General features: G+C 41.6%; 1 protein-coding gene across 1 annotated transcript in view; it reads right to left on the reverse strand.

Moving 5' to 3' along the window:
• Positions 1-1,306: 1,306 nt before the first annotated feature.
• Positions 1,307-23,657, reverse strand: part of yjefn3 (YjeF N-terminal domain containing 3) — a 60,084-nt gene continuing 37,733 nt past the window's right edge. Inside the window, exons 2-6 of the mRNA XM_039766670.1 lie at positions 17,168-17,276; positions 16,448-16,558; positions 2,935-3,048; positions 2,708-2,858; positions 1,307-2,603 (exon numbers count right to left, since the gene is read on the reverse strand). Coding sequence (XP_039622604.1) covers positions 2,407-2,603; positions 2,708-2,858; positions 2,935-3,048; positions 16,448-16,558; positions 17,168-17,276 — 682 coding nt within the window. The 3' untranslated portion in view covers positions 1,307-2,406. The remainder of the gene's footprint in view (positions 2,604-2,707; positions 2,859-2,934; positions 3,049-16,447; positions 16,559-17,167; positions 17,277-23,657) is intronic.

Genomic DNA, 23,657 nt, shown 5'->3' on the forward strand with positions numbered 1-23,657 from the left:
AAGTAATATATTTATAAGACATCTGTTCGTCGTCATCCCATGTGCCTTGTTACTTTCACTCGATCCCTTTGTCTTTGCTATGCTCTCTTCTGTTTTCTTGGCTCCTCAGCTTTCGTTCCTTTGCATTTTCTCCAGTGCTGCTTCTTCATTTTGTTTGAATTTACTTCTTGCTCTCCCCAGTATCTCATGTATTTTAATCTTCTATCTTAAGAATTTATTTAAATTCATTCTGGGTTCTTAACCTTTTTTCTTTTTGCAAGATTCTCTCTTACATGGTGCATTTAGTGATTTAGTGGGATGCTCTTCGGTGCAACACTGTTCAGAGCGCTGGGCATTAATGCTGATAGTTAATACAAAGTTACTCAGAATATGCGTGATAAGTGGTCCATGCTGCTGTGCGGATTTTAAACAAATAATCTCGCTCAGAATGGGAGCAGGTCTGTGCAAGATTGCGCCACTCCAGGACTGATTACAGTAGCTTGGCCAATCGTGTGTGCAAAAGCGATCAGATCAGTCAGGTGCCACATTCACACCACGGTGTGGGCGAAGGTTCGCATCTGTACCCAATCAAATAAGGTAAAAGGATCGTGCATGGGACAAGAAGGGAGAGACAAAGACAGGAAAGAGAGAGAAACAGATTGGAGGTTAAAGTAAGAAGGGCAGGAGCGAGAGAGCGAGACGGTGTAACTGGGCAGAAGTAGGCAGACAGGAATGTGAGCCCAGGGGATGGAGTGTGTGGCCGGCTCTCAAGACGGGGCCGAGAGCAGCTCCTCCTGAACAGCCAGGGAGCAGGAGCGGCCAAATATATTCCAGGAGGACTCCCACTCAGGGCCAGGGATGGCAGCAGGAGTCGGAGGGAATTGGGCTCAGAGGCGCCCAGCGGAATGTCAGGGGACTGGCGACAGGGGGCACAGACCAGGATCAAAGGGCTGAGTAGGCCAGGCAGATGTCGTGATGCACCAGGACTCATAAGATTTTAGATGATTGTTTCCTGCTGGATTTTAACCTGCTTTTAATGGAATATTTTTGTACTGGATATATTTCACCTCCCACAGTTCACCGATTTTATGGATTATTTATGTATGGAAGATTCATTTCATGTACTGCACTTTTTGAACACTATTTGATTTTTTTTTCATTGCTTTGGCTGGATGTTTGTGTTCTCATTTGCCCGGCTCATCTTGATCTATAACTATCAAGGTGTTCACGTCGAAAACCTCCCTGATGGAGCCAACCCGCACCATCACAATAGGATAAAAAAAGCAAAGTAGTTATAAAAAGATGTGAATAAAGAAAGCAAAACAGATAAACATAAAGAAATGTCTATTTTTCACAAAGCCCAAACACTGTAATTGGAAAACACATTCATTACAAAGAGAATAAAATTAACAAGTAAAGAGAATGTATCTGCATGCTGCTGCTGAGCTGCACCCCAGCAAGTGTCACCATGGTTAAATTATAGCTAAATGAGGGGATATGCCTAACATGCTTGAGAACTTGACAAGAATAATATTTTTTTTCTGTCCCAAATGAAGGTTTCTCTTCACACCTACAATGGCCGCTAGGGCACATATCTTTCTCCACCCTGGGATACCTGTATGTGTTTATGACCCAAAAAAAGGATTATACGCATGTTGGAAGTGACTCTGACAAAGCTTTCTCTGAAATTAGGAACTTAGCTCCTAAGTCAAATCCTGTAATGTTCTCCACAGATACAGGAACATCATGACCTTCTGAACATCTGCACTTGATGGTGAATGATGGGTGATAGTTTCATGTGTGTGTGTGCCGGGGTTCTACTGACTTTTTTGAAGCTTCTCACGGATGTGTATGGTAGCATCAAACTCAACGCTCCAACACGAACTCGAGTGGAAGCTTAGAATGCATTTCTCTCACACGTTTGGTAGAACGAAGTACCTGAGGAAAACAAGCTATAGCTTTATGAGCTCTTCCCCACCCCACTCCCTCCCTCCTTTCTCGCTGAATGTAACTATCTGTTTTAATTTTATGCTCACATCTGATCAGCAGAAAATAATCTTTTCTACCCTCTCAATATCCCTCCTTATTTTTAAAATACCCATTTAACTTGTTAAAGGGAATGCCATTCGAAACTTCAGGCCAAATGCCAAGCTGGCAGAAATTAAAAGGAGAAATGCTTCAGCGGGCCTATTTTGCCCTGCATTGGCCCCAAACTGCCAAAGGAAGATTTTCCTCCCCACTTTATCTGCTGCTGTTCAGCCGCACCTTGCAGACCAGGAAGAAGCTAGGAATCCAACTCACTTGGGCAAACTTCACTCAAAGCCTAAAATGCTACAGCTGCTACAAAATGTAAACAACACAAGAGCCTGGCTCTCGTCTAAAGGTAATCTTAACCAGAGGTCCATCTGTGCGCATCTGTTGCCTTCCTCAGAGCTGCAGTAGGTGCTCTGTTCCCGGGAAATCGGGCAAGTTGAGCTCAAACTTTTTTTGGATGTCATATGGTAGAAATCTACCAGCCAGGTAGTGTTTTCCAGCAAAGTTTGCGGCGCATTTTTTGGGTGCCATTAAAGAGATTAACACATCTGGACTTATCCCATCCTGGTTGCCGCTTTCAGGATCCCAACCTGCACATGAATGATAAAAAGATGAGAAGAAAAGCAGTTACTGGGGGAGCTCCCTGCTACTTTGACATGCCAGAGTCATTTGTAGATTTGCTCATACTGTCTACCTGATGGTACATCAATGCTGGCAATGGGGATTTTGACCTGCTTCAGTGTGGCCAGTATGCTCGCATAAGGTTCTTTACCATCCCCTTGGACTCCATCCATACCCAAGACAGCATCGATAACTGCGTTGTAGGCATCGTTAATGAGCTGCACCTATGAGAGCACACAGAAAGGGTTACGACAATAAAGTTGCCATTCAGTGCAGCAGATGCGACAAGGTGACACTCACCTCAGTGGGCAGGTAGGACAAAAAGGGAATGTCCATCTTCTCACACTGCGTTGTGAAGTCTTGATAAAGCATGTTCTGGCTGCGCTTGGGGTAGAATATAGTGGGCTCATACTCCTATTGGAGACAAAATGTACACGATGACTTAAAGATCCATAACTATCAGTTTGCATAAGACCTTTTGAACATTCAGCCACTTCTTGGTCCAAAACATGCTGAGTTTGATGACATTTTGCAGACTTTGATTTTTGCAAATAGTATGGCTTTCCAATTAACATAAAAGTGTACACCATTTTTAGAACATTACCAATCCAGCTGTCAGCCATACGCGTTATCACTTTTGGGGTGGCGTTAATCACTTACTTTACTGTTCATTGCTCACTCCATTTCTGTGTCATTTTCACCCATCCTTTGCTCACATTAAAGTGTTGCCAGGCATGTAACATTCTCCATTTCCTGGCAGTAAGTGATTGCCACAGGGATTAAGATGCTGGATAAATTAAAAGTTACAACAGAGAAACAGCAACATAAGGAATATAAGATTCATAACTCCATCGCTAACTGTATGAGAGTGATGGTTAAAAAGCATATTAGAAAAACTAAAAGGCAGATCGAGAGAAATATTGTGGAAAAAAATGAAAGATGACCCAAAGAGATTCTTTCAATATTTTAGTAGTAAAAAACAGTTTAAGGAGGAGACGAAGAGTATTAGGAACAGTAAAGGTGAGTAGGACAGACAGTGAAATCACAAATGCTCTGATCTGACACCTTATTGAAGTTTATATATTTTTAAACACGTGCGCGTGGGAAGCCATCAATGGGATACGGAAGGAAATCCTGCCTGACTTCACACCCTGCTCCAGTTTTTGACCTCACTCCTGACTCCACCCCTCAAAACACGCCTCCTGACTACCGTATATAAAGCCACCACATTTTGCATTTCACAAGTTCAGTTGTGGACTCAGTCTGCTAAGATTACTCTGTTGCTCAAAAATGAGAACCTTTTTATTCAAGTATATGAGGTGGCTACCCCAACCATTTTCCTTGGTCTTTGTCTCTCGTTTACAATATGTAATGTCGATAACCTCCTAAAAGTAACGAGGATTACTAAGGGGGTATTCAGGGATTTGGAATTTGTAGGGAGCAAAGTGCTTCTTGGATTAAATAGGCTGAGATATAACAGATTACCAAGACCAGATAACATTTATCCTTGAGTGATTAAAGATGAGCATAAATATAAATCTTTGTCATGTATTTTTAAAAGGTTACTTCAAATAAAACCAAATATTATACCGTTAGAAAAAAAGTTATCGGGCTGATCCAAGTAACTATAGGCCAGTAAGCTTAATGCGCATCACAGGCAAATTAATGGAAGGAATTATTAAGGTAAAGATCAGCAGTCTTGAACAGGACTGTTAGTGAGCAACCAACACGGGTTCAGACGAGGAAGGCGGTGATTTACCTTAACTTAGATTTATATGAGAAAGCAACAAAATCATATCAATGTTCTTTAATTTTTACTGGAATTATACTGCTGGGTAAAATTATACATATATACACACACACACACACACACATATATATATATATATATATACTATATATATATATATATATATATATATATATATATATATATATATATATATATATATATATATATATATATATATATATATATATACACAAAGACTAAATAACCTGAGTTAGTGCAACAACCTGCTGAATGCCATCTCGATCTTCTCCACCTACTTTGTCTGGCTTGTCTGACTCCTTTTCTACAATCTGGTGCTGCTTCTACAATTAATTAATGGACAGATATTGTTGTTTTTGTCATTTATATTAATTGGCTCCTGCTTTGTTTTTGACGTATTTAAACAAGTCAGTATCCTCATATGTGATACTTCTGTACTTAGTGATTGGTATCGTCTATTCTTGCATTTTGCCTTGCAGTTTCTACTGTTGTGTTGTATTCCTGAGTTGGATTCCGATTTGTTCAGAGTCCTGCAGACCTCGGCCAACAAGCTGCCTCCCCCCTTCTGGCCATTTCACAACTGAGTTGGTGCTGGGCCGTCCAGTCTTATGAAAGGACCCGTCTACCCGATGATTCCAGCACTCCTCCATCAGAGATGACTTTTCCTTAGGCAGACAAACAACTTGGCAATAGGGCAGTGGCAGCAAGTGCCACATTTGAGTACCGCGAAGAGAAACAGAATAGGTGAGGGTTAATAACAAATTATTATTATCATTTTAATTATGTGTTAGTGTTAATGACTAACAACAGAGATTCTGTATGTACAGCTAATCGGCAGCTCTAGTCAGGGTATGCTAAACTGAAGTTGTGAGTTTACAAGCTGAGACTGAAAGGGCATCTCTTATAGTAACAGGAATGTCATTCTACAGCTTTGGGGCCCTCCCACTGTTATTTTGTTAATTCTTGGAATTATAAGCAGACTTGCATCTTGAGATTTTAATGCACGCTGTGATTTATAAGAAATGATAAGTTCAGATAAGTAAGCCAGACCTTGGCCATTTAAGTCTTTATATGTTAAAAGGAGGATTTTGAAATCAGCCCTAAATCTAATCGGGAGCCAGTGTAAGGATTTAAGAACTGGAGTTATGTTTCATATTTTCTTGTTCTTGTATTAATTCTTGCAGCAGCATTTTGGATTATGTGAAAAATGTATTCAGAACTTTATGAACATCCAGTGAACACCACATTGCAGTAGTCAATCCTACTAGAAACAAATACATAAATTAATTTCTCAGTATCCCACATATTTAGAAAAAGAAATATATTCTGGACAATGTTGTAATGTACGCTTTAAATGATATGATAACTCCTAGATTGTGGGCTGATTTAGCAAAACTAATGCTGATTCCAGCTGAGTTAAATGATGACAAAATATTGCTGCAATCAACGTCATTCCCTCCATTAATAAGCATCTCTGTTTTAATCGGTGGTTAAAGACAAGTAGTTCTCATCCGTCTACTCCGTTAATTCACTAACATGTCTAATTAAGTAAAACATCGGAGAAATGTCAATTGGTCTAAAAGAAAGGTATAACTGGGTGTCATCTGCATAGGAGTGAACATTAACATGATGTTTTCTAATGGTAGATCCCAGCGGAAGCATGTAAAGTGAAAACAGTAAAGGTCCCAGCACTGAGCCTTGTGGGACACCATATCTCTCTTCTGTGTATAATGATGGAGTACTGTCAGAACATTTCTGTATGTACTGGAATTGATAAATAAGAATTAAACCAGGCAAGAACATTACCTATGAGCCCAATGGTATTTTCCAGTTTGTGTAGTAAAATAGAATAGTCAAGGGTGTCAAATGATGCGCTTAAGTCTAACAACATAATTACAGTGGAATTTCCTTCATCAGAGGATACTAGAATGATGTTTACAACAAGCGCTAGTGCCATTTCTATTCAATGACCAGAAATTTCTCAAATAAATTGTGACATGTAAGGTGTGTCTGAAGCTGATTGGCGACTACTTTTTCAAGTTTTTTCAAGCTGCCAGGCAAGAGGAAAAGAGGAAGGCCTAAGAGGAATGTTTTATCTTGGTAGAGTAATATATATTGCTCTACTTTCCCCTATTGTATTATTAATATGTAGCCTTAGAATGCCTAATCTCACAGACTTACCACTGTATATAACTTATCCCCACCTTCCCTTCTATATCTATAACCTCAGGCAATTAGATGTAGTAAAAAGACAAGCAGGAGTTAAGTTACACATAAAATAATGTATTACTGATAATATTCATAAATAATAACAAAATGCAAAGTACATTTGAATATTGGCAACCATACAACCTGATCAAATGGTGATGTGTAATTCAGGTGGCACACAGACTTGCAGTTACTTAAAATGTCTCTAGTTAAGGCATCGTTGGTGCTCAGCTTTCAGCCACATGTCTGTTCAATATGGCTGCTGAGCTGTGCTCTTCATTGTGTTGTCTTCATCATCACAGGTTAGCAAGAGAGATGCTTCTATCATCATATGTTGGTTAGAGAGAGAGATGCTTCTTCATCATATGTGGGTCAGTCAGAGAGAATGTGGTTGAGCAAGCAAATTTATAAGTTCTCTCCAATTCCTAGAACCAATAGGACATCATGGTACTTGAAGGCCTCTGAGACAAGCCAATTCCAAACTGCCATACCTTAGACCAATGGGTGAAATAGAACATCTTATTTCCTGCCCCCCCAAGACCATATATTACACTAATCTGGCTTTGTGTGGGGGATGGGGGAAAAGACTTTAGCAAAGAAATGCTCATCAAACTGGTTTAAGACACATCCCCCAAATCCTGTCATAAAATTACAAAGAAAAGTCGTAAACATGGGGGGGATAAACAAGAATGCCTCTCACCAAGGTACCACTAAATTACATTGGTTTGCCTAAATTATAAATAAAGACATACAAAACATTTATCAAGTTATATGCAAAATCTCACATCACAACAAGGAGGTTAATGGATGTACTGAGAGAGGAAATGCAGGCGATGGGTATAACAGAGCAAGATGCAGAAGACAATTCAATATGGAAGAAGATGATTCGCTGTGGCGACCCCTAACGGGAGCAGCTGAAAGAAGAAGAAGAAGAAGAAGAGTACATTTTATATGGGTCTATAATTATTAAGTATGCGTGGGTCTAGGTCTGACTTTTTAAGTAAAGATTTGATGACTGACTTTTAGTGCATCAGGTACTGCGCTCTGCAGAAATGAGTTGTTGATAATGCTAACAATAGGTGTTACAAGAACATCCATTGCACTTTTTTACTAGTTTTGTTGGCACCAGATCTAGGGAAAAAGTAGCAGGTTTCATTTTAGTTAGATATGGTCATTTTTACATTACAGAAAGATTACACACAGTATCGTGAACTCAGTATTCATGCCCAAAATGCCAGTGTGCATGTGGCTTTTTGCACGAGTACCCTGTAATATTGGGCTACTGCCATGCCCCCTTTGTTTCTGGGGTCAAATTGGACTCCTTATCTTTCAGATTTGGATGAGAAGAGTAGAAACTAAATGAACAGATAATGGAAAGTCATTCACAGAGTGTTGAATTGCTCTGCAGTCAATAAATCAAAGCATTATAAAGAGTAGCCTCCACCTTTTATTACATTAACCATTGCAGATAGGAAGCTTTTAGCACTTTATGTAATGCAGAAAACAGCTTCAAAACCTGCGAGCACATCCTTTAATGACTAGACATCCATCATTCTCATTATCTGATACTTTTCTGTGATAGTTGTGTCCATTTCCCTGACTGTAATTCTGTATTAAATACATTCTGCACATTAAACAAGTGGGATTATAGCTAATTTTTTTTCAGAAATGAATAATTCAGTACTTTAATGAGGGTTGTTGAAATTCACTGTTCCCCATGTGATGCTTGCATAGAGCAAAGTTTAATTATCTGTAATAAGTGACGACTGCGTGACAAAGCAGATTTAGCTTATCCTTTGAAAACAAGCTGAGGTAAACTGAGGGGTACATGCTGGAAACATCCATCCATCCTTTTTCTAAACACACATATCCTGATCATAACTCAGGGGATGCTGAAGCCTATCCCAGAAAGGACTGGGCACAGTGATGTACTTTATCCATCCATCCATCCATTATCCATCCCGCTATATCCTAACTACAGGGTCATGGGGTGATGTACTTTATATTCATATTAATAAAATACACAGGCGGAGTGGTGGCTCTGAGGCTAGGGATCTGCACTGGCAATCGGCAGGTTGCTCGTTCGAATCCCGTAAATGCTAAAAAGGACTCTGCTCTGTTGGGCCCTTGAGTAAGGCCCTTAACCTGCAATTGCTAAGTGCTTTAAGTAATGAGAAAAGTGCTATATAAATGCAAAGAATTATTATTATTAGAAAAGGCCATGCCAATGAGTGCTTTGGAGACAACCTGGTAGCCCTGCCATAGAGAAACTAAGGTAGAGAACAAAAATATGTTGCCAGACCAAAAAGCTGCAGAACAGCTGGGATGAAGCATAGACAAAGCCCCTTTGCTTTTTAAAATCCAGACTTCTGAAGATGGGAAGCAGGGATCAGAAGATGGACCAAAACCTTAAAATGTAACCCAAGTCAAAACCAGGGGCCTCATGTATAAACGGTGCGTACGCACAGAAATGTTGCGTAAGAACTTTTCCACGTTCAAATCGCGATGTATAAAACTTACACTTGGCGTAAAGCCACGCACTTTTCCACGGTACCTCATGCCTTGTCGTACGCAAGTTCTCCGCTCGGTTTTGCAGACTGGCGGCACCCAGCGTCAAAGCAGTGCTACTGTTCCTGTGTGGTTACACCTTATCTTCCTGACGCGGCTTTATAAATACACCGAAACTAACTGCATATTGTTTATTAGTGTAATGCATCTGATTGTAATTAACTTGTCACAATATAATAGTCCAGGGAACAGCCATAGTATTCCAAATACCATAACTGCTTTAGCGTTGTTACTCTCACTTCTTTTTCTTCTTCTTCTTCTTCTTCTTTCAGCTCCTCCCGTTAGGAGTTGCCACAGCGGATCATCTTTTTCCATATCACTCTCACTGCACCACTCAGAGTATTTATATCACTGTATCTGAGTGTGAATCACAGCAGCAGCTGATCGGAAAGAGAATTATCGGTATACAGCTTCAAGGACACGCTGTCTCAGCCACGGCAAAACGTTTTAAAGCCTTTCCTGTACGGACCTCGCGGTTCAGAAACAGAAACGATATCATTTATAAGGTGAAATTCAGTAAAATATGTTTATTAAATTATACAGATAAAATTTTAACTTCATTTAAATAATCTATATTCTTCACTGGGAGTGTCGTTAAGGATAGAATAATTAAACATGTACTACGAAGATATTTCAATGTTCTTTAAACGTTTTGAAGAATCGGCGCTAAGCTTACAGATGGCTTAACTTCTATTACAGAGCTGATTGTGTGGCGATCGGTTACTTGGGGAAAGAAAAGCACTGACTGCAGTGACGGCTACGCCAATATATATTGAATATAAAACAGAAAGAGAAAATAACAACACAGCTAAAAACGCAGCGACAAATTTCGGCAAAAGTTAAATGCTTGTGTCATTAGCACGAGGCGGCTATGCAGCCATCCACCGTGCATAAGCTGCCTTACTGACGGGCGGGTGAAGGAGCCACCGATTCTTCCTCTGCCCAGTGCCACCACAAGCCTAGAGCCGCCCCCGAGTACTGCTGCAATCAATTATTTCATCGAAGTGAAACACATGTTTAGTAATGTACTTTAACTCCTATCATCATGAAAAATACATCTCAGTATTTTAGTTATTCAGAGAGCTGTAATATCACAAATGTAATGGACTCTGTGTCCAGTTGGAGGAAGAGAGCCGGTTTAAGAAGCAAGTAGTGATTCACACACATAGATCACATACGAGTAGAAGATCAAATACAAAACAAAGCATTTAACGTGCTACTTTAATTACGATGTGATTTGAGAAACTGGTTAATTAAACGATTTTAAGATGACGTTTATGATGTTCTACTTTAATGACAAAATAAACTACGTGATTAAAGTGGAAAATTCGAGATTAAAGTTGACATTTCGTGCTTTTTCCCACTGTGTGCCTATTTTTTTTTTCTCTGTACCCTAATAAGCTTTCATATGACACTCAGACAGTGGGCTTACAACTCTTCTTTTCACGGCAACTTTGATATGTGACTTCTTTTTATTTCCGGCACTGTGCGATTTTGTGAATGTGAGCTTTCAAGTTTCTCCAACACGCTATGTCACTCGATCAACTTCATTTTGTTGATTATACCACGGTTTATTTGAACAAATAGTATGTTTTTCCTTTGCCTCCACTTGGTATTCGCTGAAATTCTTATATTTTCCCCGTGCTTTTCCCATTGTCTTTTCACAGAAGGCTGCGCTTAAGGGCGATTTATATTGATTTGCATATTCAAATAGGCGTAATTCGGGGAGGAGTTGGGCGTTACATAATGCGCGTGCACGAGCGTTAGTTTTAACGCTGATCGGGATTTATGTAGCGGAAGAACGTGGAAGTTGGCACAGATTCCTGCATCTGGATTTTTCTGTGCGTAAGCACATTTCGGCTTTTGTGCTTACGCCATGTTATAGTGCGAGTTCTACGCACGGCGTTATACATGAGGCCCCAGGAGATCAGGAAAATCAGACACAGAGACCAAAATGCTAGGCCAAGATGAAGTCAAAGTGTAGGAGTTTGGAGCACATAGCAGACAGAAATGACATTTGTACTAACAATAAGCTGCTGTTTGTACCCAAGAGTGACGGAGTTCCCTTTATCTTGCGAGAACTTTTTTACTTCAGGAAAAAAGATGGACTTTTCTTCCCAAGATCGCAGCTGTTGAAAGTCTTCCAGCAGTCGCCCAGATGAACATTCAACCAATTTTATATCTTAATAGTTTACTGGAATAAATGTAAGAATTTGGTGGCATGTGTGATACCTTCATAGGCATGTTTGGTCTTACATGAATGCTAATTTTGTGGTGAATCTGCTGGTGTTATTTTCAGAAGGATGTGTTTCTGTTGTTATTTCTTTGTAAAATCTTTCCATAATTATACATGTTAATGAAGCAGACCCCAAGTATTCTTTCTTGGGGTAAAGCTGTAGGTTTAATCACATGCAAAGTGTTGGTTGGTTACCTCACCTCTTTGTATTTCTCAAGGAGCAAACGGAAGTGGTGTTAACTTTTTGGAAGATTTGATACACAAGTGATGTTCCATTTCAATGAGCCTTCATTCTGACTTGTTTTAGGTACTCAGAATATAAAAGGATAGGTTTGGATGTTGTGACGTATGTTTAATATGTCACTGTCTTCTGTACAAAAATATTTGATAAATCTACTTTTCTTTCTACTCACATGCTCTGAGAACACAGGTTTAGCACAGGGGCTCATCATTTAGAACTGCTAGGCAAGCATTTTAAGACAAGTAAGGGACAACTGCGAAATGGGGACTCAGACTGAGGACCATTGTATACTATTTCTGTGTGTCAAACTCAGCATGAAACTGTATCCTCTTTGCCTTGTTTGGAATGACATGATTCACCTAAGTGGGGGCCTGCATGTGAAGAAAGAGGATAAAGCCTTAGAACATTGCCCGACACACACAGTCTTCTTGAATGCATTTCTGCAGTACTATTCTTCATTTTACAAGTTTTTTAAATTTATTTGATTGTGTTATTGAAAACAAATTTTGAGTTTGCTTTAAATTATCAATTACTGTACTAATTATTTGCCTGCTATCTGGTATCCTCAATGGCTGCCAGTGTTTATTTCCATTGTTAGGTCAGCTTCCAGTGTTGCTGGGGGTGTGGCCTCTGAGGTCGGGACCTATGCATGATCGAGTCGACGGGATAAAGGGATGGCTGTGATTGCAACTCCTTATCCAATCTGCGGACACCAAATCTCTGAAGAGTTCAGAGTTTATCATTGTAGTCGTTTCTCGTGTGAACTTATTGCTCAAAGGTATATCTGCCACTTCATCAACAGAACATTATCATTGCAATTAATGCTGCAACAGTATAACCCGTCTTCTCTGTGTACACTTGCTGGAGCTCAGCCGCTGAGGTTCACAGTCTGAGTATTCATAATTGGTGAGTATTCTTTAATAGTTAGGCTTTGAATTATATATAACACACATTAAGTTGGGCTGCCTAGCCTTTGCAGATTTGTTCTTAAACATATGCTAAGGAATGGTGCTTAGCCTTTCACGTTGCATATGAAATATTATTTATGTAACACACATTAAGAAAGCTCCTTAGCCCCTGAATTATAATTAATTTAATGCACATGACAGATAAACAGCACTTAACCTGTGAGGTTAAGTATGAAAAGCACCTATTACTCATCGTTGTATTGCTTTCTAGGGCTATTTACAATTACCTAAAACTTTTTGAAAAATAGTAAATCAAGCTAACTCAGATTTCACAATAGCTTATAGGTAATTCATCCCATAAAGACAAAATTGGTCTTTTAGACTAAAAGTAATATTTTGGAGTCCGATTAATGCTCCACTCTCCTATTCCACCATTGATTAGGAGATGAGAAGCTGGGTGAGTTAAGCTGAGCATCTGTTCTAAACTGAAGACCAGGTAAAAGTGGCTACACTTGCAATTATTGCAAATGATAAATCACTAAGAAAAGTCCAACATCCTGAATGATAACGCACAGCAAAGGAGCCACACTGGTGAGTATGAGGGTCTGCGGTTCTTCCCAACTCTATTAATAAGCAAACTTAGCTCTCTTGCCCATTAAGGTGCTAATATGGATGCCCAGGTTGCTTCTGGCAACAAAAGAACGTTGGCAAGGCTATAAAACTTGGGTTCCTCACCCACTACATTGTCATCACAATTCAGTAGTGAAGTAGAAGCTATGGTCACCAGAAGCACTGCAGGCTTTGACCGTATGGAAAAGCGTCTGACTCTGAAATGCCTCCAAGACTGTTTTTGAAGTACACCCCAGACTGGTCTCAGGTCTGTTAGATAGCAGAGAGTACAAATGGCTGAACACTCCAGGTTGGCAGAACAGAGAGCTTGGCTAGCTGCCCTTTTGTATGGGTTCAGCATCAGCCAACACCTGTAGGAAATGGGTCCTTATGTGCACTGGTGGCATTCACTGTGGGTTTACTTTTGTGTTATAGGAGTGAGAGCAGGCTGGACCAAGCTGGCTGTGGGACAAAAGAGCTGTCCACCAGTATGATTAATGACTTCAGTTGCCCACTAATCCCAGTGCTCAAAACTATTAACAGCTGTTGGCTGAGAATGTAAATCTTGGGGCCTGACCAACTCACAGCAGGCCGAATCATGGCAGAAGAACGGCCAAGGAGATCGCTCAGTGAAGAAGGGGCAAACACGCTAACTCAAAACACTTGCTGGAGGAGACCACTACACCCCAGCAAACCCCCCCCAAAAAATCCCTTCTTATGTCATTAACTTCCAGGCTAGCTTGCATGATGGCTCCTCACAACTAAACGATTTGGGCTCCACACTAAAATCTGCTTCCTTCCTTTCTGTGCTCACCTGCCATTTCAAGGCATCATATTTTGTATTAATTTGTATTTATAAGTTTATTCCCAATTGAGGCCTTTCTTAGATTGTCCTCCAAATAAATGATCTTACAGAGCAATCAGAGATCTCTCCTCCTCAAGCACCTGAAAAGAAGACGATGGCCTAAAACTAAATACGTAACTATGAAATGAACACCGTCCCGTGGCTGAGCTGCATTTTCTGTGCTATGCCTCAGTAGCACCAAGGGATGAAATCTGAGAGAAATTTTCACCCCTCCATAGCCCCCCAATTCCATTTCTCTGGACAAAAGTCCTAACTATTTCATCAGGATTGATTTCTATTCAACACCTCACTGCTGAGACCACCCACTTCTGGAAGCTGACTTGTGAAGAGTTTGGTAAATGTTGGTGAAAAACTAAGAAGAGAAACGGGCTGTGGAGTAAGCTGGCACATTGTGCCTAAGAAAAGCATTCACCTCCCTGGATGTGTCCACATTTTATTGTTATGAGAAGTCAAGCAAATTGACACATTTTATTGGCTTACTGAACAGATTACAACATGCCAGCTTTCGAGGCAACTCAGTAGTCAAAAGAATGGAAGGCCTGAGTTGCCTCAAAAACTTGCATATTGTAATCTGTTCAGTTAGCCAATAAAAGGTGCTGAGCATTGTCGTGCACCAGGAGGAACCCAGGACCCACTGCACCAGCATAGGGTCTGACAATGGGTCCAAGGATTTAATCCCAATACCTAATGGCAGTCAAGGTGCCATTGTGTAGCCTGTAGAGGTCTGTGCGTCCCTCCATGGATATGCCTCTCCAGACCATCACTGACCCACCACCAAACTGGTCATGCTGAACGATGTTACAAGCAGCATAATGTTCTCCACGGCTTCTCCAGACCCTTTCGCCATGTGCTCAGGGTGAAAAGCACAGGGTGCCAGTGGTGGTCCTGGTAATTCTGGTTTTCTATGGCAAAAGCCAATCGATCTCCAGGGTGCCGGGCAGTGAGCACAGGGCCCACTACAGGATGTCAGGCTGTCAGGCCACCCTCATGAAGTCTGTTTCTGATTGTGTGGTCAGAGACATTCACACCAGTGACCAGTATATAATACACCAGTTAGGCCACATCTGGTGTACTGTGTACAGTTCCGGTCAACACGCTACAAGAAAGACATAGCAGCACTTGAAGCTGAGCAGAGGAGAGTAGTCATGTGTATGTCCCCGGACTTAAGGATGTGTCCTACTGTGACAAACTCAGAGAATTAAACCTGGTTAGTCCCTAGCAGAGGACACTGTGTCTTCAAAATTCTCAGAGGCATTGATAAAAACGATCCAGCAGAATTCTTTAACATACTCAAGGACACCAGCGGGCATTAAGGGAAAGACCATTTAGGACTGCAGCTAGGAAATACTTCTTTAGACAAGAAGTTGTGGGACTCTGGAACTAACTACTGAGACATGAAGTTGAAGCTGAAGCGTTAACAACCTTTAAGAAGTGTCTGAATGAGATATTTGGAAAACTTAACTATTATCTAAATGAACGTGCTTGAATGGTCTCCTGTCGTTTGTCAGATTTCGTATGTTCTTAATATAATTTGGAAACTTCCAAGGGGGTGAACACTTTTTATAGTCTCTGTAAACGCATCCAGAGATTATAGAACATGGGTGGGCTTTGACTGAGTGGCCACAATGTTTTTGAGTTTATTACTGGGGTTAAACAGGATACCTTAGCTTGTTTATTATGGTGTTTAACTGGGAGGTCACTGCACCTGGTGGGTTAAACCTGTGGTTGGCTTTGTGAAAGCAGTAATATAATGATTAATCCTGGAGTTTGTTTAGAAGGTTGAAGCATTTTAAGGGTTAATTTAGAGTTATTGCTAAGATGGGGGGTTAAATGGGGAGTTAAATCTTAAAATTAGGGTACAGATAGTGTAGGAAGCGTCTTTCACTGGTCATCCACTGGTAAGCTCCAGCATGTTTACAATGGGCAGATGGACTTTCACTAGGAGGCCACAGCTCATCTGGAGTTAAAAGTCATCTGTCAATAGAAGGCCACGGCTCACTTAGGGCTAACATCAGACTTGTAGTCACAGACCATGGCATGTTTTGAGTTAAAAGCTGACTTTCACTGGGGGGGCTGCAGCATATTTTTAGGTTGATGCTGGAGTTAAACTGGGTGTCCTGAGACTTCGGCTTGCATTTGCTCTCTCCAGATTTGTCCAGACTGCTGCCTTCTGAATTACGGGAAACTGCACCCGTGGGAGACAGCATGTGCGCGAGATGCTCATCCCCAGTAACCAAACAGAACGGAATGTGAAAAAGAGAGCATCTGCCTGGCTGATAGTCACAATGATGGACATCTCCCTGTTCGGCCTTCTCCATTGTGTAAGGCAGCTCCGCCAATGTTTTGGCATTCGCTAGTCGCTCTCACTGGCAGCAGACCAAATCAGCGAGGTTCAAGCAATACTCACAAACAAGCGAAGATGCCTGGCACAGACGAGTCCCACTGAGCCATTCTGCTCTGGTCCACAGATCACCAGCACCGTCGGCTGTTTCTTGGTGAAAGAACTGAGAGGGAAGGCCTGCAGAGAAGTGCAAGAAGCAGGAGCAAATGAAAGAGCAGACACACACTAGAGTCATCAATACTTCTCGGTCCACCTGACTCCAAGTCACTGCAGCTTTTTACTTTTGAACTGCATGGCCACCCTAGCCCCCCTCTTCCTCCTATACAGTCAGACAGGAGACACTGGCTGGAGTTGTACTGCTGTGCTTGGTGACTGCCTGTAGGAGACGTCAGAATGGCATTGATGGTGACAGGGCTATTAACTAAAAATACGAATACGGACCTGAAGTAAAGCCGCAGAGCTCCAGCTGGGCAGCAATAAGCGCCAGTTCAGCTTGACCCCTTCGTGGCTCTTAATGCTGGTGTAGGGGCTTGCAAGGAGAGGACACATGGCACCCTCTAGTGGATTGTGCTGGATGAGCAGCAGCCCTTCTTAGGTAAAATGAATTTGCTCGCCCAAACATGGCCTGATGTGAGGTAAGTCTGTGGACTGGGGTGGCACCTGAAACCCTGCGCAGGGCACAGAGGGAGTGAAACTTGCAGCAAATGAAGTAGGGAGCTTTGTCTGGAGTTATCACCTGGTGTGCCACAGGTGGAGGAGTGAAGCTGCTCTCGCTAGTGCACTTACCCGGGTGACTGCCACCGCACAGGCGTGACCCCACATCTCAATCAGCTGCTGCTGCCCAAAGCGGTAATCCTCAAGAAGTTCCTTCTCAATAGCCATGGCTTCAGCCTTGCTGCAAAGAGAGAAATAAATATAAGCTACTCCAACTCTGGAAGGCCCATATTCCAGCAGGGCTTCACGCCTCCTATTGATTTAAAAAGTAAGCTTGGCCAACTGTGGCAAAAAACATCTGGGGGAGAAAACTAAGTCAGCAAGCTTTGTATCCTGATGGAGCAAATTATTAGGGACAGCTGTACACCTGCTTCTCCATCCACTTCTCTAAGCAGCCAACCATGTGGTAGCAGTGTAGTGCCCACCATCATGCAGGATACAGGTCAGGAGCTCCAGCTAATGTTCACATCAAACACCAAAATAGGGAAAAGATCGTGGTAGGACTGATGGTACCAGACAGGCAGGTTGGCCTATTTCTATAACAACTGATCTGCTGGGATTCTCAGGCACCTCAGTGTTTACTTAGAATGGTGCATGTCCATTGAGCGGCAGATTGAAACAGCTTGTCGATGAGAGGTCACACGAGAATGGCAGAGAGGGTCAAATTGACAGAACGGCTACAGTAACTCAGATGAACGCTCTGTACAAGTGAGATGAGCAGAAAAACAACTCAGAATGTACAACACTTGAACCTCAAGGCAGATGGGCTGCAACAGCAGAAGACCACATCGGCTTCCACTCTTGTCAACAAAGAACAACAAATTTGCAGAAATTGTATGATGCAATCATGTCAATATAAATTAGAATCTCATAAGAATGTTTCCACCATCCTGTGGAATCCATGAGCTCAGGCTGTTTTGAGAAGAGGCCTGCCCAGTATTAGTACCATGATCTTAATAATCTGCTCAGTGACTATATAAATCAGCGGCCCCCAACTCCAGTCCTGGAGGACCACAGTGGCTACAGGTTTTCATTGTAACCCTCTTCTAATTAATGACCATTTTTGCTCCTAATTAACTTCTTTTGAATTAATTTTATTTGACTTGCTCTTGAAGACTCAGAGCCCTTATTTCTTTTTCCTTAATTAGCAGACAAACAATAATGAGATACAAAATGAGCCAAAAAATGACCAACAAGGTCTCAGAAAGGCTGATCTGGTCAGGTCCCCAAAACATTTTAACAGTGTGGTTTTAGAAAAGAGAAAATTTTGGAAATGTATGCACAATGAGAGCAGCAACAAGACATGGAATTAAAGAACGGGTTTAATTAATGACAAGACTCAAAGCCTAGTTAAGCAACTGGTTGGAGTGAAATTGGTTGGAGTTTGAAGCCCTGACTTAGTTGGTCTTCTGTTGGTTCACTCGCTTCACATCTCATTTCTGTTTGGGTGCCATTTAAGGAAAGAAGTAAAGCAATTCAGAGGAACAATGAAGAAATTCAGTGAAACAAATCTTAAAAAACAAGTCTATTAAAATGAAAAAGAAAAGGAGTTCATTAGCAGTAAAAACAGGCCACTAATTAAGAAAAGGGTTAAAATGAAAACCTGCAGCCACTGGGGCCCTCCAGGACCAGAGCTGGGGACCCCTGATATAAATTAAATAAAAGACAAGACCAGAGTCTTGCAGTGATACCAACTCTGTCGCCATCTTGTGGTCACAATCATCTGGTGCAGCTGAACTCTGACATTTTGTGAAGAAACTGTGATAGTGCTGGGCATTTCTGCTTATTCTTTCTTCAAACAAAAGTCTATCAGTTAATCCTCTCTGCTCACTGATCACACACACCCCTTACTGAATGTAACACAGGTTCAGACCCCACTTACCATTAAGGCTTTGCTGATCATACAGGAGGGTGAAAAACAAATCACCATAAATCACCTTCAACAACCACATTAAAAACCCGGCATTCAATGGGGGTGTGGGGGGGCATTTCTACAGAACAGACTGCTTGATCACAGTCAGTCAGGATTCAAGAAGGGACACTCCACGGAGACAACTTTTGCCCACCATTATCAAAACCCTACAGTAGGCAAGAGCTACCAACATCATCATCGTCATCTGTGCTCACCCTGCTAGATCTCTCCACTGTCTCTGACATGATCGGCCACCAGATCCTCCTTACCAGCTTCTCTGACCTTGGCATCACTGCAACTGCCTTCAGGTGGTTTAAATCTGACCTCTTGGACAGATCCCACCATATTTCCTGGTGTGGAAAGATGTCAAGAGTGCACCAAGAGAGTAGAGGGGTTCCTCAAGGACCAGTGTTGGGCCCTCTCCTCTTCTCCCTATACACCTCTTCGCTGATAATACGCTGCTGTACCTGTCATTTCCTCTAGAGGGACCACACAATATCAGCTAGAATCTCTGCATGTCTCACTGATATTGCAACCTGGATGAAGGAACACCATCTCCAGCTCAACCTCACAAAAAGGAACCTTCTTGTTTTCCCAGCTCATTTGTCTGTTTAGGACCCCATCTTCTTTCTCACATTGTCACTAACATCTGCCAAGTCGGTATGCAACCTTGAGGTGGTGAGTGATGACCAGCTCTCCTTCAAGGACCATATTGCTATGGTGTCTCAGTCTTGCAGATTCACTCTATACAATATCTACAAAATCAGAGCATATCTGATAGAATATGTAACAAACCTCCTGGTCCGGGCTCTGGTTTTGTCATAGCTGGACTAGTGCAACTCTCTGATGGCAGGAGTATCGTCATGTGTCACCAAACCACTACAGCTGATTCAAAACGCAACATCACATCTGGTGTTCAACCAGCTGAGGCTGGCGCATGTCACACCTGTCTTCAGATCACTACTCTGCCTTCCTGTAGCAGCACATAAGTTCAAATGCTTGATGCTTGCCTACAGAAGGGTCAGTGGAATCACAGCTATACATATGGAGACATTTGTGAGGTCCTGTGCTCCTTCTCGACCACTCAGATCTGCTGACGAATGGTGTCTGGTGATGCAACTTCTGCAAGGCATGAAATCTCAATCCAGACTCTTCTCATGTGTAGCTCTTCGCTGGTGGAACAGGCCACCCAACTCCATTCGAAACTCTGATTCTCTCAATGTGCTCAAGAAGCATTTGAAGCCCCCCTTGTTTGGTGAATTTCTGTCTAACAGATATTAGCTGTTAGGTTTATAACCTAGGAATTGCTCTTCACTTGGGATGATGAATTTTGCACCCTTTTCCTATTACAGTTGTTCCCAAACAGATCCCCTCTATTGCAAGTCGCTTTGGATAAAAGTGTCTGCTAAGCAAAAGTTTTGTGGAGTTCACTGGCAGCTATTTGCATCTTTAACCTAAAAGGGGCATTTCCATATGCAAATAATGGATCTTAATGCAAATATAGAATTCTGTGCCACGAAGAATACACCAAAAAATGTAGAAATATCTTTGAAAAGCACATAATGCTGTAAATGGTGTGGAAGAAAAACTAGACTTAGGGGTCACATAGTCATTTAGGGGTAATATAGTGCTTTCACATTATAATATAGCATCTATCTTAGACGTAGAACAGAAGGATTAATAAATGTCACAAACTTGTTCAAGCATATCAGGAAACCAGATGAAGATGAAGTGAACAACAAAGAACAGGAAGGTCCCAGGTGATGGTTCAAGAAGTTGGCTGACTATCACGTACCCAGTAAGACTTGCAGCACACAGGAACTCAAGAAGTTTTGGAAAGCATTGTAAGGACCACCAATATAATTAAATGAGACTTTCGTGTTGGGATATGTATAAGCTGGCCATGCTCCCTGCTGTGTGAAACATTTCATGTCTTTTAACCAATCAGAGTAAATGTCAGGATTAAATCAGCATTGTTACGTAATTTTGATTGTCAATAAGAATGACTCTCTGTCTGTGTTCTGTGGCTATTTGCTGACAACCTCTGCCCAGGGCAATGTCCCTTAGCTGGTTGCTCTAATAGGAGGCTCCATCTTCTGCATTTGCTTAAGAGAAAATCCAAGACACAATGGACAAGTTTCCTCCTGCCTGATTCTTGACTCAAAGAGGTCCTAACTGAAGACAAGATTTCTTTGTTTTTTTTATATTTCCAATTCATTACCAATGAATTATTTCCTCAGGGGCATATCTCCCAGAAATAATCAATCGACTTAATATTGGGACAATAATCAAACTAAATTCAGAGGGAAAACAAACATCAAGACATGTTGTCTTGAGGACAAGTAAGTGCACCGAGTGAGTGACGCCGTTTATTCCAAACTAGTTTATCATCAGCAAAATGTTAGACCTCCTTGGATCCATTGCATTTTTTTCCCCAAATGTACAATAAAGATTCTTACATCAAAGTTATTTCCTAAAATGCATTGCATTTAATAGTTAAATATTGTAAACTAATAAAAACTGTAAAAAATATTTGTATAATTACAGAAACGTTTTACAGTGCACTTGATATCAGATACTTTGAAACTTTTACAGCAGTCGTTTTCTCCTGGACTAATTAATGGCACTTTACAGAACTGCATCTCTGCTTTTACTCAAGTATGCCAGCTGGCCACTTTATACAACACTGGTATGAGCCCAGGTGGCACTGGCACCCTATCTAGGGTTGGTTCTTGCTGGGAAGAGCTTAGGCTCTTCAAACCATGAAGTGAATAAAGTGGGCATAAAAATGAACAGACGAGTAGATGAATTCAGAGCCCTTGAGGTAATAGAAGCTCTTGTCATCTTCATGTTTTATTTTGTAACGTATTAAGTGTCTGAGTGGAGACGGGTGCTTTCCAGTGTGCCAACGTCCCCTCTGTGTGTTGCTAGTCCTGATCAATCATTAAGTCAGTCAGTCAATCATACCTTGTTGGTTTTGGTGCCCTTCATTGTGACACTGAGCATGAAATAAATAAAGCAGCGCAGCCTCTTTGAAGTTACTGCCGGCAGCAGAGTCTTGATGGCAGCTCAGATACGGGATCTTCATTTCTTTTGAAGATATCTACAAATGATTTTGAGAAGGATTTAAAGGCATTTCTAGACGACAGTTTGGCTTGCCCTGCTGTAGGGCTTTGGGGTCTCACGTGCGCAGGCTGTTTGTGCTCCACTTCACACTCCCATTAAGAGTTCTGAACGAAGGCTCAGAAGGTCTGACTACTGGCAGAATTTCTTAGAGGTCATTCAATCAGCCTTTATAGCACCTTTCACTGTGAAGCCTACTGCAAGGTACTCAAATAATCATTAAAAAGAAAGATCAAAGCCCTTGCCTTTTATCTGAGGCTGACAGAATCAATCTATCAATCAGTCAAACCTCATTTCATGTCAGGCCCTCTGACAAGGCATCACAAGCTTAAAGAGTATCCATCCACCAGTTTCTAAGCTGACGTAAGCCCCATAAATAAAACCGAAATGATGTCTGCCTGTCTCCATATATGTCACCGCATCATGCCAAGACAGTCGGATTTATTTTTATAAAATCTGGGGGACATTTTTAAGATTCACTTCCTCAGGAGGTAAAATTAAATTAGGTGTACAAATTCAGATGGATTGGCTTACTGAGAAAGGCTGATGGGCACATCATCTATGGATCCAGTTTTTTTTTAATTAAAAAAATAAAATCTCCTGTTGTCACCTTAACAAGGACTTGTGCATTCAGTAAATTGGCAATTCTTAAGTGACAGTGAGTGGGAGCAGGCACTGTGATGGACTGTCACCTTGTTCAGGGTTGCCTCCTGCATGCGCGTCATTATTCCCATGTAGGTCCACCATTTGTTAGAGGTGGCACTCGCTACAGTCTTGACAAACTGCCTTAAGAAGGTGTTGCTGGAACACATTCAGCAGAATATTTCAGGTAGTCGGGATAATCTCCAGTTTGACATATCACCACATCCTGGCACATCTGGGATGATACAAACTGCTAGGCCAGAGTCCTTCTCACAGACAATGTTGTACCATCAAAACCAACCACTAGATTCCTCAATTTAGGCCATAATGCCATCTTCTGCAGCTACATCTTGGAATTCCTATCCATCAGACCTCAGCATTTGTGGACTGGCAGCATCACATCTTCCACCCACATCCTCAACACAGGCACTCCACAGGTTAGTGGGCTGAGCCATCTTCTGTACTCTTTTTTTCACCTCTGAATGTGTGACCAGGCACAGCTCCAACTCCATTATGAAACTGTGCTGATACCAGCACCATCATGGGTCTGATCACCAGCAATGATGTGCCAGCTTACACAAAAGAGATCTGCCTTCTGACTCAATGGTGTCAGAACAACAGTCTCACCCTTAAAGTCAGGAAAACCAAGGAGATGGTCACAGACTTCATAAAGCAGAAGGCAGACCACCCTGACATTGACACTACATTGAAGAGGATGCAGTTAAAAGAGTGAGCAGCTTTACATTTCTTGGAGTGACTATCGCTGATGAAATGAAGTGGACACACATTTCATCTCTTCTCAAAAAGGCTCGCCAGCTTCTCTACTTCTTCAGATGTCTGAAGGCAGATCTCACTTCTTCATTTGTCTCCTGAACTTCTACAGGT

The sequence above is a fragment of the Polypterus senegalus genome, chromosome 10, assembly GCF_016835505.1.
Source record: "Polypterus senegalus isolate Bchr_013 chromosome 10, ASM1683550v1, whole genome shotgun sequence".
NCBI classification, from domain to species: domain Eukaryota; kingdom Metazoa; phylum Chordata; class Cladistia; order Polypteriformes; family Polypteridae; genus Polypterus; species Polypterus senegalus.